At 44.3% G+C, this 15271-nt stretch overlaps 1 protein-coding gene across 13 annotated transcripts in view; it reads right to left on the reverse strand.

Moving 5' to 3' along the window:
• NRXN2 (neurexin 2) overlaps positions 1–15271 on the reverse strand; it is a 1698261-nt gene that overhangs the window by 257792 nt on the left and 1425198 nt on the right. For all 13 annotated transcript variants that reach the window (XM_069207996.1, XM_069207993.1, XM_069207988.1 and 10 more), the window contains one exon: positions 10805–10986. In XM_069207996.1, coding sequence (XP_069064097.1) covers positions 10805–10986 — 182 coding nt within the window. The remainder of the gene's footprint in view (positions 1–10804; positions 10987–15271) is intronic.

Consider the following 15271-nt stretch of genomic DNA (forward strand, 5'->3'; position numbering starts at 1 on the left):
AGTCATGATCACCGAATGGCACAGCGTTTGTACTCTTGGCCCTCACGTTATGGGCTCCTGCAAGCTAACTAATCTATCGTCACATTTAAGTCCACCATTTCGGCCAAATTACTCTTCTGTATTTTAACCGTGTGGGGTGAACTCTGCTGCACAAATCACAGTGGAGGGATGTCACTGTTTGCAACTGCTCAGAGATCAAACATATATGAAATCAGTAAAGTATAGCAAATGTGCATCTCATAATGTATGAACATAGATTTAATATCTGGCATAGGAAGTCATATATTGGCAGAGCACTGCCACCTTTAAAGCACATTCTTAGCTTTAACACACATCTTAGAAAAATTCAGAACAAGATAACCAAAACATACTGCAGCCACATGTGCACAACTTTCCCTCAAACTATTTAATTTGCTACGGAACAGGGAGTCATAGGTGGGGGGGCAGCCACAGCCGTTTACCACAGGCCCACACTTTTCAGGCTCTGCACTACAAATACATTTATGTATCATAAAAGCAGCCTCGGTGATGTTTCCCCAGACATTCCTTCTATTTTGAATGAGGTTCTCATGTTTCCGGCAGAGGGAGGCCTTGGATGAAGTCTGTCACCCAAGCCCCATTGAAGCTTCTGACAGGTCTGCTTAGGAGCCCAGTGTGGGGAAAAGTCTGTTCAGGATAAGCAATGGTCATCTAGTCTCACAAGTGGCATGAAATCAATGTTCCCTTAACACATGCGTCCTGATATTTAGTACACTACAAAGGGCCCTGACAGATCCGGTACATTCTGTTTTCCCCTTAACCATCACGAATCATTGTTGAAAATTACAATGTTATTTTATACTAGACAGACTTATGTGGCGTGCCTTGTGCTATTACTGCTCAGTGATCCAGCTTGCAGTCCAGTAGCACATCGAGTTTTGTCTAGGTTTGCAAGCATAATCCTCCTAAAAAGCTTGGCGCCATTTTGTCTGAAATATCAAATTAAAGAAACTGTGGCATTGTTTTCTGCTTGAGTACTAATTCTGTAGGCAATTATTCTGGGGTGATTGGCATCTTGTCGTACACTTGGGTTTACACTTTTACCTTGCTCTTATACCTGTCCCACCCCATTCAGTTTTACAAGGATAATTTACCACCATGTAAAACCTATGACCACTGTAGTACGATATCAATCTGGAGTACGGCTGTCATGTTTCACTTCAGTGACAAGTCATTTTTGTGCCTTTGCTGTAGAAGAAATGCTGAGCAAAGTATTGTTTTTCATTCCAGTAAATACTGTGGTAAGGTAGACTGTCTGATGGAAAGTCCTCACTTGATTTCTTATCTCGGATCAGTTAGGCCACTGGTAATTACTGTAGTAACATGCCTGTGGATGGAGATGGGACTACTTGAACGACATTACCACACCCATTACAAGCAGGCCACTAACGGGACAAAAGTAGCAGTCTCAAAGTTGCTGTTACCAACCGGTTCAACTTTTGGTGTTAAAATATTCATGCCATTATAAGGTGGATCCTGCGAGGCTATTACTAAATTCGGAATTATTAGCGCAATCAGATTCACTACATCTGATTTCCCTCATATTCCCCATTCTTGGCTGTACTTTTACTTGGAGACGTTGGCTGTTTTGACTATCCTTGGGCATTTGGTTTGGGCCTCCGTGTTTACCATTTTACTTGTAATCCAGCTGAGCCTGGTAACTTCAGACCATCGGAGATTACAAGCAACTCGTAATGGGCCATTAAATCTGAGTTTTATGTGGGTATCAAACATCAGTTGCCACCACCGCGGTAGCAACTCCGAATACCTCTTCAGCAGAGCAGCTCCAGTTATGGCTGTCTCATACTCCTAAACTGCAAGGAAGGAAGAAATGCTCAAATGTCCTTCTTGGAATTAGGGCTGATAGCGCCTTTGGTACCCAGTGCTGGCCACTAGTACTTAACATTAGAGACAGTGAAATTGACACAAACAGAAGGGGCAACGTGCGATATGATATAGTGACCAAACTGTCTGCAGTGGCACTAGCAGACTTTATTTATAGTTCGGGATTTCCATCTTGACTAAAGTGTGTGGGGCTGGACAAACCACTTTATGTCACAGGACCTTCGTTCCAGTCCGGCTAAAAGCGGAGGCACTAGGAAGCTACTGAATATGCAGTGTAACAGGCAGTAGAAATTAGACATTTCTCTGTAACTGGAAACCGAACAAGAAAGAAAACAAGCATTTGCAATGCAATGGGTCTTATATTTTTCAAACAAGTTAATTGTCATCTGTTGACAACAGTGCCCATGAGTAAAAACAGAAAAAACATGAGTGGAAACTGAGAAAAGACGACTTAACAAGATAAAATAAAGTTAGCTTTAAAAAAATAAAACTTTGCAATTTAGTTTGCTCTGCTGGGCACTTTTTTTTGCCAGTCACAATCCTTGTTTGCGGGGCACTGGAAGTTTGAATAAAATAGTACTGCCATCCCGTCGGGAGCAGCGGAAGGGCACTAATAAAGTTGAAATCAATTAGTGCTTGATCCCTGCTCCACACCGAGGAATAGAAATGATGCCAGACATGCCTTGACGAAATACGAGGCTGTAAAGAAGAGTGCCAGGCAAACCAACAAATGGTGAGCCATGGGCGGGCTCCAAGCCCTTTACTGATCACAACAACGTATCGCATACGAGGTGCAAGCGCATGCACTTGCAGGCTCGACCCTAAAGATGGGAAAAAAGGCTTGTCCCTAAATACAGCCCCAAGACAGGGGTTTTCTCATTGCTACCATGAGTGTTGAAGCAGGCACAGGCCACATTCAGCTAACGTCTGTTGACAAAAGGCACATGCAGCATCAAGAAGAAAACATGTATTTACATGTTTTTCCAGCCATGCATGTTTTCCTTTTTACACTGTGTATCCTATCATAGATCTAATTAGTTATGATAATTAGTACACATACTTATATACAAAAATATAACTATATCCAATAGCTGTTCTTAGAGCAACCTTGCTGAAAATAAATTGTGATATTGTTGCTTTAAATTCTAGATTTTAGAATGGTTTTATGAAAAGAAAATATTTGTAACGTATTTTTTTACAGTGCACGTTGGATATGATATGGTGCTTTCTTTGGCTTTCAAAATTAAATTAAAAAAATATAACTCAGTAAAAGAAGAAAACTGTTAAGGGCAGTGACATGACAAATAGCGTCCGAAAGAACATTAGTTACTAATAGTCAGGGGGATGTGTTTGTCCTATAGTAGGCATGGTACTGCACTTGACACTCCTGGTTTCATGGGCCATGAAAGCAGTGGTGGGAACAGAAATAAAGGAGGAATTCTCTTTACTTTCTGTAGTTGCACGTCCTGGTCAACCTACAGCCCCTTAGCACCAAAGAGGAGGCTACTGAAAGGTTGATGGTAGGACATAGAGTTTATACTATGGCGTATGTTGTGGGTCAAATGGTATGTGACGTCACTTCCGTTGTTAGATTGGTGAGTAGATGTTGGTGTATTGCAGGTGAATGCCAAGAGATAACACAGCGCCTGCGACATTCTGCCCATCATCTCTTTCATTGTAACCAAAGTACCTCCCCTCCCTTTAACAACTGAAACAAATGAAGCTTCAGATCCACAACAGACCAAGCATCGAGATGCCGGCTGAGCGAGGAAGGAAAGGGCGCGAAAAGCCAACTTCTCAGCCCCAGCAAATCCAGAATTGGTTTCCTGTCAGCCGGCCTTCCAAAGTCAGAGACAGGCCAGTGATTTACAGGGGCTGCAGATTTTCCACCAGCTAATGAGATGGAGGGAGCGGTGGGGGGGAATGAGGCAGTCTGAGATTTAGAAGCAATAGCTGGCCAGGGCGCTGAGATTCCTTCAGGGCTTTTTTTCTCCACCACAGCTCATCCCTCAACACAAAACAATAAAATCAATTATGGAGCCTGGACAACAAGGGGCTAACAGAGAGATACACGCTGGGTGGACAGGAGAGAGGGACAGGAACACGTGCCCAGCAGCCGTCCCTGACCCGCGAGAGAAAGGGGTGGCGGGAGCTCTGGTGCCTGTCCCTCCAGCCCCCCTCCTGTTCACAATGCGCGAGCCGGATAAGAGGCTGAACTTACAGATGAGAGAGTTATGGCGTACCACCCAGATAGATGAGAGCTGGGTAATGGCGGAACACACAAACAGATGAAAGCCAGGCAGCGGCGTACCACTGAACAGATGACAATTGACAACTGGGGTGCAACATAAATAGTTGAGAGTTGGATGATGGTGTACCACACAAATAGAAGGATGGAGATCTACCACAGGAGTAAATAAGAGCTAAATAGTGAGGTAACCAGAGAGGAAAACATGACATCTGGGTGGTAGTTTACGAGAGAACTAATGAGATCTGGGTTATGGCGGATGTGGACCACAAGACTAACTGAGAGCTTACTGCTGGTGTAGCATACACTGGAAAAATATGACATCTGGGCTGTAGTGTACCACACAAACAGTTGATATCTGTGTGGTGGTGTACCACAGAAAATATGAGGGATGTGTGGTAATGTATTATACTTTGGTAATAGATGAAAGCTGAGTGGAGGCATACCACACATGGTGAAGAGAAGACACTGTGCTTAGATACAGCACAAATAGATGAGAGCTTGGCGGTGGCGTATTACAAGCAAAGACTGGTGGCGGCTTATCAAGTGTTCTGGATAGATGAAAGCTGACTTGTGTTGCAACATCAATAACAGAGCTTATGATGGTGTCCCGCTTGTGGAAGCTGGGTAATGCATAGCCCAAGAGTTGGGTGATGGTATGCCATACATTGGGAATAAGGATGATGGTATACTACACATTGGAAATAAATGAGTACTGTGTGGTGTTATGTCATACATTGGGAATACATGAGAAAAAGGGTGGGCTGTTCTAGACATTTAGAATAAATGAGAGCGGGGGTGGTGTACTACACATTTGGGAATAAATTAGTGCTTGGTGGTGGCCTACTACATGTTGGAAATAGATGAGATGCGAGCTAGGTGGTTGCCTACTTTACGTTAGGACTAAGTTAGAGCTAGGTTGTGGCATACTACACTTTGGCTAGTGGTGTAAATACAAACATTGTACATAGATGCGCTGTTTGGAAAAGTACCATATTTGGTAATAGATGAGAGCAGATTGCTAGAGTATTACATTTTGGGAAGAGATGAGAGATGGATAGTGGTGCACCACCCATTGGGAATAGATGAAAGCCAGATGGTAGCCTGCAACACATTGGGAATAAATGATAGCCCGATGGCAGCGTACCACAAATTGGGAATAAATGAAAGCTGGGTGGTGGCGTCACACATGTTAACAAATAGATGGGAGAAGCAGGTAAAATAATTTTAAAATAGGTGGAAAAAAGAACTGAAATGCTGAGGGCGACTATAGGTGTGTGGGTGGTGGGGAACAGTTGAAAATGACCCAGCCTTAGTGATATGCAGAAGGGGGGTCTACTTTCATTTGCACCATTTCAAGACAGGACTCCTAGCAATAGCCAAAGAGAAAGCTTAAAAGGTCAACAAGACATTGCCCAAAGGTACAGCATCTGAAGGTGCCAACAAAAGCAGCCGGGTCAAAAGGAGAGTCAACAACTACGACAGAGTAAAAGGAACCATACAATATCATCAAAAGGTCAAAAGCAGGTATCATCTTGATGCAAAAAAGGAACTACATTTCAAAAGGAAAAAAAAAGATCATATAAGGGCGAGCCTAGTGTAGCCCTAAAGCAATAACCACCAAGAAGAGTCCTACAGGGCCTGAAGATGTCAATCTGACAATGACACCCCTGTAAGATCATGCTCGGGCTTACGAAAAAACAAATACCCCTGGTTGGTAGCAGGGTACATCTACAATGAACTTAAGAAGAGACCATTATGTGAAACAAACACTTCACCGTCTCAGTATGCAGGGGATATCACAACTGCAGCTTTATAGAGGACTGTGTGGGTTAATAGAACTACTCATAGATCATGCATTTGTTTGCGTGGGATGAGGACTGTGATGCCAGGCTGTATTTAGAACACACACATGCCGACCTTCCCACACCCCAGCACGAGGCTGGAGGTGGCACCAAATACAAACAAGGGTGATAGATATTCTTTCTTGTTCTTGCAGATGAAGCAACACCTGGATAGCAGCCTTGGGCTGCCACTTTATGCGACAACAGCTGCGGAAGCTGCATGCAGCCAGAGGTCCCGGATAAGGCAGACCATGGGATGAGCTGGTGTTAGCGTGGAGGCTTCCAATCAATTTCTCATCAACAAGCAGTCCTTGTGCTTAGGCCTGATTCGGTATGTGTTGCCCGGGGGCTCTATGGCTCTGGAACACGTTACAGCTTAATATGGCCAGAAATCCTTGATAAGTTTAGTACAATTCACAAATTAGCTTAATGCCAACAAGCTCCTGAGGAGGAAGTTAAGTTGGTCCTTTCTCTCCACCCGCGGTACGTATCTTAAAAAGGGACTCCCTAGACCAGGGGGGAGACGATACTATACAAAAACCCTGTACCTGAGAATTTCCAAGCCCATTAAGATTTTCATTTAGGGTTTTTGCTGAAAATGAGCACCATTAGAATTAGTCTGGACTCCATGAGTAGGGCCAGCGTTAAACTACATAATGCACATGACTGGAAAGCAAAGAGGAAAAGTATAGGTCAGGCTTGTATCTACATCCTCACAGGCAAATAAGCGTTGACCCAGTTCAAATAGGAACATTCCATCCCAAACTACCAGGTCACAACCCCTCTAGATGAGAACAAAATCAGTCTCCGAAAGGTTTTTACCCACGCCTGGGCATAGCCGTCGCTCTTGAGGATGTTCACTAAGAAAAACAAAAAGGTGATAGGTGGAATGTCTGATTTAATCTCAGCCACCACCACCGAGCCAAACTGCACTTTCCGGCACCGTACATCTGCATTTTCATCACATCATCTATCTCCATTGTAGTGCATCACCATAACAACAGTCCCCGTTGTCCCATCCAAGCACCCAAGGCACGGTAATCGCTTCCACTGCACCGCATCTCTTTCCAGCGTATCACAGCTGTTCTCACTGCACCACAACCGTTTCTGGTTCTTTGCAACTGTCCCGGGACTGCAACTGTCTCCCCTGCATGTATCCCCAGTGCACTCAAATAGTTCCAAAAATATTGTAATTGTTTCTTTCGTACTGTGCAGTCACTTTGTAATGTAACTGATGTCATTACAATGAATCACTCTTGCAGACCCTGCACACTTTACCCAGTGCAGTCAAACTGTACTCAGTGCCCTGAAATTTCAGCAATACGGCTATCTGCACTTCACTGCCACTGTCACAAACCCCTTCAATCATTGCAAATGAACAGCAACTCCTCCTGTTGCTTTCATAAAGCAACTCAACTTTTCCGTTTGCATTGCGACTGTAAGCGTGTTCTGCAACAACACATACACTGTAGCAGTCGGTATGTCTACGTAAAAACATAGAACCCGGATGCCCCCAGTAGGCCCTCGCCCCAACACCCGCCAAACGCAAACCAACAGAGTCTGATTGTCTTTGGTATTGGAAGAATTTTTATTTACAAATGCCAAATAATTACACTCATAATCATAAGAAACATATTATGTAATTCATAATTCAATCTTGTCATAAATCTCATAAATCATTTAATAAATAATTCCATAAACCTCATAAATCATGATAATGACACAACCAAGGACCCTCCCGTGTCCCGAACACCGTTGGACCACACAGGTGAATCTTACTTCACCTGTATCCTTGGGGGGAAGTTCCCAACACCTCACTGACCCTTGTCCTCGTGCTCCGGGTTCCGTCCCCCCCAACACCAAGTTGCCGTGGGGGTGCAACGGGGGGGCCAGGAGCGGAAACCCCGTGCCCACCCCAGCGATGTGGGCACCCTAACCCCCAAGCTGGTGTGTACATCCGCCGGTTGATTCAAGACTGCAGGATTCTACCTTCGGTGTTATCCAGGGTACCCTGCCTTGGGTACCCCACTGATGCTTAGGGTGAATTTATTATCTCATCTCACGAACTAATATTACAACACCCGGTCACTGTCTGTGCCGCCCACGCCGCATCACCGAAAAGGCTGAGGCCTGATCTGGGGGGCATTTAAATACCACCCAACAGATGTGGCGCAGGCGACGACCGGAAGTGACGCCACCGCCCCCTCTAATTTTTGCTCTTGTGCCCGGCCAGTCAACGTAGGAGCAGCGATCAGGGCTCAGGCCACGGCGGCCCTGAGTCCTAAGAGCTGCGCCCCTCCCCCCCAATTGGGGGGGTGCTCTGTCATACACCGCGTAAAGGAGTATGCATTTCCTCTGTGATGGTGTGCATGTTTTTTAACCAAACTTTTTTTCCGGCAATCTAAAAGCGTTTTACTCCAATCAGGATCCCACTGCATCAACACAGTTTATTACCAGAAGCTCCAAACAATTTGAAACTCGGTGGGCAGAGCTTCATTTATAACATTTTAAGTGTTGGTGCTCAAAGCGCTGCTCAGACACCCACGGCTGGTGCTATAAAATGTCAGATCACAAATAGCAAGGGTGTGCAGTCCTAAGTCCACTTCAGGTCTCTTCAATTCATTAGAGGCACTCCCTGCTCCCTTAACTCACTCCTACATGTGTCTGCTTTCTCCCTTCGGGACGCATTTTCAGTATTTGTCTTTCTCCGTGTTGGTCTCGGGAAATGCCTGATGGGCAGAAATAAGTTCCGGCCCACCCAAAGAGGGTGCGGGTTCACCCCACCGGCAACCATCGGCTCAAATTAAGCACTGTTGGTTAGGCAATCACTCAAATCTTTTGAATTTTTATCTGGTTAGTTAGTTGACTCCACAGGGCTTGTGCAAAATTATTACTATTTTTGTAATCCATTCAGGAAAAGGCTAAGCCCAGGTAAGACAGAGATACTATTTTTCATTTGAGCAGTAGTGCACTAAAAAAAGCTACCATACCAAGCAGACTCCATGCTTTCCTATTCTGTTCACTATATCCATGTGCACGGTTACATGGACTTAGTAAAAAGACTAACACAGAAGGGAAGGAAGAAGTGACCTTTACATGGATGTAGCAAACATTCTACCGTGGCAAGAGGGGGCCGAGGGTGTGGGTAATGTAACTCTTCCCAGTTCACTAAATCAGTAATATGGAAATAGAGAACAGACTTGACATAAAGAGAAGGAAGAGGAAGGGCCACTTCGTCCCTTCCTATCATGCTAGCATGAATCACTATACGCAGGCAACCTTGGTCACATAGTTACAGAGTACCAACTACAGCATAAAGAAGAAGCAACCACTCATCAAACCAGTATTGGAAGGAAGATGCCACCAGGGGAAAAGGACCACACTTTCCTGCTTGAAACGGGGCTCCCAAATGGGCTTCCAAAGGAACAAATATGTAGCACATTAATAAGAAGCAGCCGGCCTGTCTCTGCAGCTCTGGAAAAACTGATGGCACACAGAAGGGCCCCAAATTTCTGTGACAGACTTAACAAAAACAGTGGCTCATTGCTCTGTAGGGGGCTGTTCTTCTCGCGCAGGGCTTAAGAAGAGGGATGACACAACTCTCTATGGGACCTAACCATCTTGAGGAAGGCTTTAAAAAAAGCTAAAGTGTGATATTGTCCTACAGGTGCTCTGCCTACCTCCACATGGCTTACAAACAAAGAAAAGAGTGACGTGTGCCCTGAGAGGCACAATCAGATCATGGCTCGAAATCAGTGTCGGCGCTTGCTGAAGAATAATGCGACCCATACAATCTGCAATAAAAATACAATGTTCCAATGTGTTGTTAAACAACTGCTCCAGCCTAAACACTTTTGCATAACCTGTGAAAGTAGAATCTGCCCTGTACTTGACACATCCACATGACTGTAAGGGTTTACATTTTGCCACAGTTCTCATTTTATTACACTGAGTCACATTTCCATTCATTGTTTAGCATTTTACTGCATAAAGTCACATTCGGCTGAAATGATTTGCCAGGCACAAGAAAGTGTATTATTGTGGTACTGAATAAAGTGTCGATGTATCAATTTGTATATAACCGCATCTATGAGCAGCTACCTACAATAATTTGCAGTTAGCTGCACAAGGTATTGTTTCACTGACTGATTTCCAAATATCGTCAGTGATTCCCGTTCCATTACAATAACTTGCCAACTGCTGTGCTTTGCATTCTATTGCAACAATACAATTTCAGTGCAATGGTTTCTAGTTCATTTCATTGCGTTGATTTGAATTTTACTGTAAAAGGCCGATATATCACTGCACTTGTCTGTATTTTACTGTATCTCTACATGTTTTGTTTGATATATATTTCACTGCTTCAGTTCATGGTTCACTTCAGCAAGCAGCACTTCACTTAATTTGCATTTCACTGCCGCAGCTTTGTGAATCATTGCAGCTGATTGCATTTCAATTATTCATATTTCACTGCAGTGAACATCAATTCATTTGAGAAATGTCCTATTTCATTTCAACAAGTCACATTTCAAGGCAATAATCATAATTTCAGGTCAATAATGCATATTCATTTCAGCAATTTACACTTCACTGCAATGTTTCATGTGTCACTGCAAAGACTTGTATTTCAGTACACTGATATCCATTTCACTACAAAGGTTTGCCTTTTCCTTACTGCAATTATCACTTTATTGCAATGATACAATTACAAAGCAACATTCACGGTTCAGTGCAAGACTTTGTATTTGACTGGAATCCGTTGCGTGCATTGCATTCCAATAACTGCTATTTGATTGCATCATTCCACAAGAAAAAAAAGGTTTCTTACTATCTGTAGCTGTAGGTAGTCTCCTAGCCCAGAGGCACTGTCCACTCGCACCAGGATGGCGTCTTTTTGGTGCGTGCTGAAGCCCACAGCCAGGCGGTCCGCACGTGTGCTCGGCCGGTCATTGGGGGGCCAGGTGTAGGTGATGAGCGCCCCTCCCTTTCCGAAGATGTACGTCGTACCAGCTGAAAAGAGTGAGAGAAGACAGAGAGACAGAACGTGAGAGGTCTGAACCAAACATGGTGGAGCAGAGACAAGCCTGAGGGTTATGTCAAGACAAGAGACACAATAACGTCAATCAGCAACAGGCGGAGATTAACCAATCCACTCTAACCCTTTGGCTCATCACTACCTTCCGATGAGATGTACTGCTGACCAAGGGTCCTCTGCTTTAAACCCTCAATCCACCTGGCAGCTCACCAAACTGTATGCAACTCTGCAAATTGCTCAATCACGAATACAAACAGCCTCAAAATTGTGATTATTTACCCATTATTGTTCATGCAAGAGGCATTTATGTTGCCCAAAGAAGATAAAGAGCAGTGAATCAAAGATAATCCGTACAAATTTGTATTTTTCACATTGCAATCAAATTAGAATTGGATATGAAAAGAGAATAAAATTATGTTAAGTGACGCCACAGTAACTACAAAGCTGCCCAAGGTTATTTGAGCTGGAAGGAGAAGATGACAATAGGAGGAGTACTAAAAATACTTTCTGTAGCATCCTAAATATATTCAGGTTTTATACAAGTTTTGTATTTATTAGTTTAAAGCTTTAAAGACTGGCTTCACCTAGGCTGATGAGTATACCTGAATTCTCTCTGGAACAGCTTAGTTTTCAAATCTTTCCTTATATTGTTGTCATTTGGTACTCCTATGACAGTTGAGTGCAGTTAGTAATTGTTTTCCATGTCAAATTAGTTTACGTTTTTCAAATGCAAGGCTGAGGTTTCTGGCGGTTTCAGAATATTGAGGTTATTTACAGTGCCTTCTTCGGATGCAAGGAAGTTATATTGTGTAGTCACCCATTTCCTGGAGAACTGTCAAACTGGACTTGTGTACCACACAGTTAGTGGCCACATGGGGTTACAGCTTTCTAATAATGAACTGTTGCACAGATCATTGGGGTCGTTGAAGTCTGAAAGACAAGGAAAATGTCCGAGTGTACAAATAACTGAAAAGTGTGAGCGTTTTTGTTAGCAAACTCACAAGAGTCCTCATCAAGTCATGTGGCTGACGTGGTATTAGGAGCAGGGAAACCACTGCGTAGTTAAGTTCTTCACTGGCAATTGAAAAAAAAAAAGAACATGAAGTACTATAATACAAATTATGTATCGACCCTTACTAGTATTCCATATGTAATGCTCATATTTAGCTGCATATCAAACATCTTATCGGGGATCCACCCGTGATCCTATTTCTCATCTCAACCTCTCTCGGGGTCTCTGTGCTCACTGCCTCGTCCCTTGCCGTTGTTTTACTCTCTTCCGCGTGCCCACTGTAAATTCATTGATCTCTGAAACTGCACACTTTTTTTTTCAAAGTACAGACCATTTTACAATCAGCGTTCTTCGCAGCGTCTCCTGTGTGAATACACATTTGGCAGCAGTTATAGGACTGGAGCAGTGCGCGTGTATTAGCTGATGGAATCACCAGATCACACGGGACTTGCCAAGTGCCTGATGTGGATAAACGTGAGCTAAGTACTTTTTAATTGGTCTATCCCGATCCAGGGTCCTCCCCTTCACCTATTCCGAGCCGTCCCTGCCGCAATGTCTGTAGAGTTGACGCTATTTACGGAGCCAGCGCTGATGGGAGGACATCCCATCATGGCAGGTGGCGGGCTTGGCTGCCGGCCGGCCCTGCTCTTCCACGCCGAGGCCTTGGACCTCTGGAAAAGCTTCAAAGCCGCGTCTGCCAGGTAATAAGAGCACAAGCCCCCTCCCCGCGCCCCCCACCCAGAACAAAGCCAAGGCTTCCGAGGAACACTGGAGGCAGGGACGGCGCAGTCTACAGCTGCGACACCCGATATAACCCGCAGTGACGCACACCAACAGATTGTATTAGGCAGCGCAGCCCTACAGAGGTAATTGAATCAATTAGCAATTAAATATTGTCGCAAATAATAATAAAAAAGAGGGGGAATGTTCCCTTGATGTGCCTCCAATCCGACGGCGACGCGCCATGCCGGGCTCGCCTCAGCTGAAGCTCCTCGAGTCCTTATCGACGGGGCTCTTAATTAATTAATGGACGTGATAAGACTCAAAGCTGGCGAGGCTGCTGAGTGTGAACGGGTACACAGCCGCTCTGCTTCCCCGAAAACACGAGCATTCTGGCCGTCAGAGAGGGGTGAGCAGTGCTTAATTTGTGCTTGTTGTTTCCAGTGCAGAGCACCGGCACTTATTTTTGAGAGCCGGTGCTTATTTTTCTGCCCCACGCATTTACTGCGAGCAACAGACACATATGGGAAAGACGGAGGAAGAGCAAAACGAAAAAGCGTCACAATGGGAGAGAGCAGAACGCTGTAAGAGTGAGCTGAATGGGCAGGGAGTGGCTTTAAAAAGATTGAAGAGGTCCGAGACGGCTTCAGGATTACGCTGCCTCAGTTTTCTGTATTCGCACATTTAATTGCAGCAGCTGTGTGGTTAAAAGGAGGGCTTTGGGCACTGGCACGATTATATTTACAAATTAAGCACTGGGGGTTTGCCGTGCGCGAACCAAAGGGAAGTTGGGTGGGGAAGATGTGAATAGTTTGGTAGGAGGGAGGGAGTACACAGGAGGGGCAAAGTGGGGAGTCATTGGGGAGACAGTAGTGGGGCAGGATAAAGGGAAAACAAGAACCAACAAAAAGGGGAGAAGGGAGCGTTAAAGATATTGGGTATGCAGAAAGGGGAACATGCGAAGGGGTTGAACACTTGCTAGATAGGGACAGGGCTTGAGAGTGCAAACAGAGAAGAACTATGGGGGAGAGGCAGAGAGATAAGGTAAGGTCTGAGCAACAAGGAAGCAGAATGGCAGAGAAGGCAGAGGAGAGACCTATGTAAATACAAGCAGTGACATAGCCAATAGGTCTCTCCTTTGGGAAGCTAATAAGTATTTAGCCATGCAGCACATTAAACCTTTATCAGAAATAAACTGTGTTTGTGCCCTTGGCATTCAACTGTAATGGTCAGAACATCCCCTAGAGGGCGCCACAATAAAAATAGTATTTGGAAAAAACATGGTCATGTAATCATATGGTCGGCCCCTAGAGAGCATAAACCACATGAAAAGAGAAAGGCAGAGAGCATTGCAATGTAACCATATATTCAACCCCTAGAGGGCATAATGCATTACAAATTTACAGGCCTAACAAGCCTGCTAGAACATTATTGCAAAGAAGGCCCTTAGAACATAAACTACTCCCAGCTGTAAAGCATAATCTCCAGCCATGAAAGAGTTTAAAAAGACATTGAACAGTGGGACCCCAGTGTGGGGGCCCAGAAGATGAGTTGGACAGAAAGATCACACCATGCTGAATGTTTTTGTGGTGGTCCCATTGTCTTAGGACCACCACAGGCTGAGTTATGGGCAAAAATGTGTTGTAAAAGGAATGCCCTGCAAAGCATTAGGGGGCGGGTTTCCAGAGTACAGTGGATATTGTAGTATCGGCTCTCCCGCTGTGCTGGGGAGAGCCATGTTGAGGGTTTCCACTGTGTTTTTTTTCTATTTAAAATATACCAGTTTGTATATTTTTCAATTGCTAAACTTGGGAAAAATGTAGGCATAGGGCTACAAATTTAACTGGTGCTCATGTAAAACGCTCCAATCTTCCGGTCGAGTTTGCACTATATAAATAAATAATTCCCCACCAGCTTGTAGCCTTTGTCAAGTGAAGACACTGCAAAGAAACAGTGAGATGCCAGAGGAAGAAACAGCATACCACAAGTGCGAAGCAGAGAGGTAAAAGAAAAAAGTAGTGTGCCAACACTAAGGTATATGGCAGATCGTGCAATAATCCATATAGCAGGGTTAGTCTCCAAGGCCGTAACAAAACATTCTCAAAGCGGAACAAACCTAAAGCATTTACCTAACAAACCAAAGGAATTTTGAAAGGCAGGCGAATGAATGAATTAAAGTGATGGGCGTGGTGAAAGCCCACAGAAGTAGATTTCAGCATGTAAAGAGACAGGGCTGCCTAAGCTTGCCCTAAAAACGGCAAGATAGGTGGGCTTGGCTATATTGTTATTTTTATACAGGATTGTACAAGGTGCATCCTGCTATTAGTAATGCCTTTCAGTGCTGTCGAAGATGTAAGTCGTTGCTTCGCTTGGCTTTTTTCTTTCAGTGTTATATAGCACAAATCCAACCCTAAGGTATTGGAGCGCTTTCCATGAGCACCAGAAACATTACACAAGGTCGCATTAATTTTTTATGGCACAGGGAGTTTAAATGATTTGCCCTATATCACAGGATATTGGGCCGACAC

The sequence above is a fragment of the Pleurodeles waltl genome, chromosome 9, assembly GCF_031143425.1.
Source record: "Pleurodeles waltl isolate 20211129_DDA chromosome 9, aPleWal1.hap1.20221129, whole genome shotgun sequence".
In the NCBI taxonomy this organism is placed as follows: Eukaryota; Metazoa; Chordata; class Amphibia; order Caudata; family Salamandridae; genus Pleurodeles; species Pleurodeles waltl.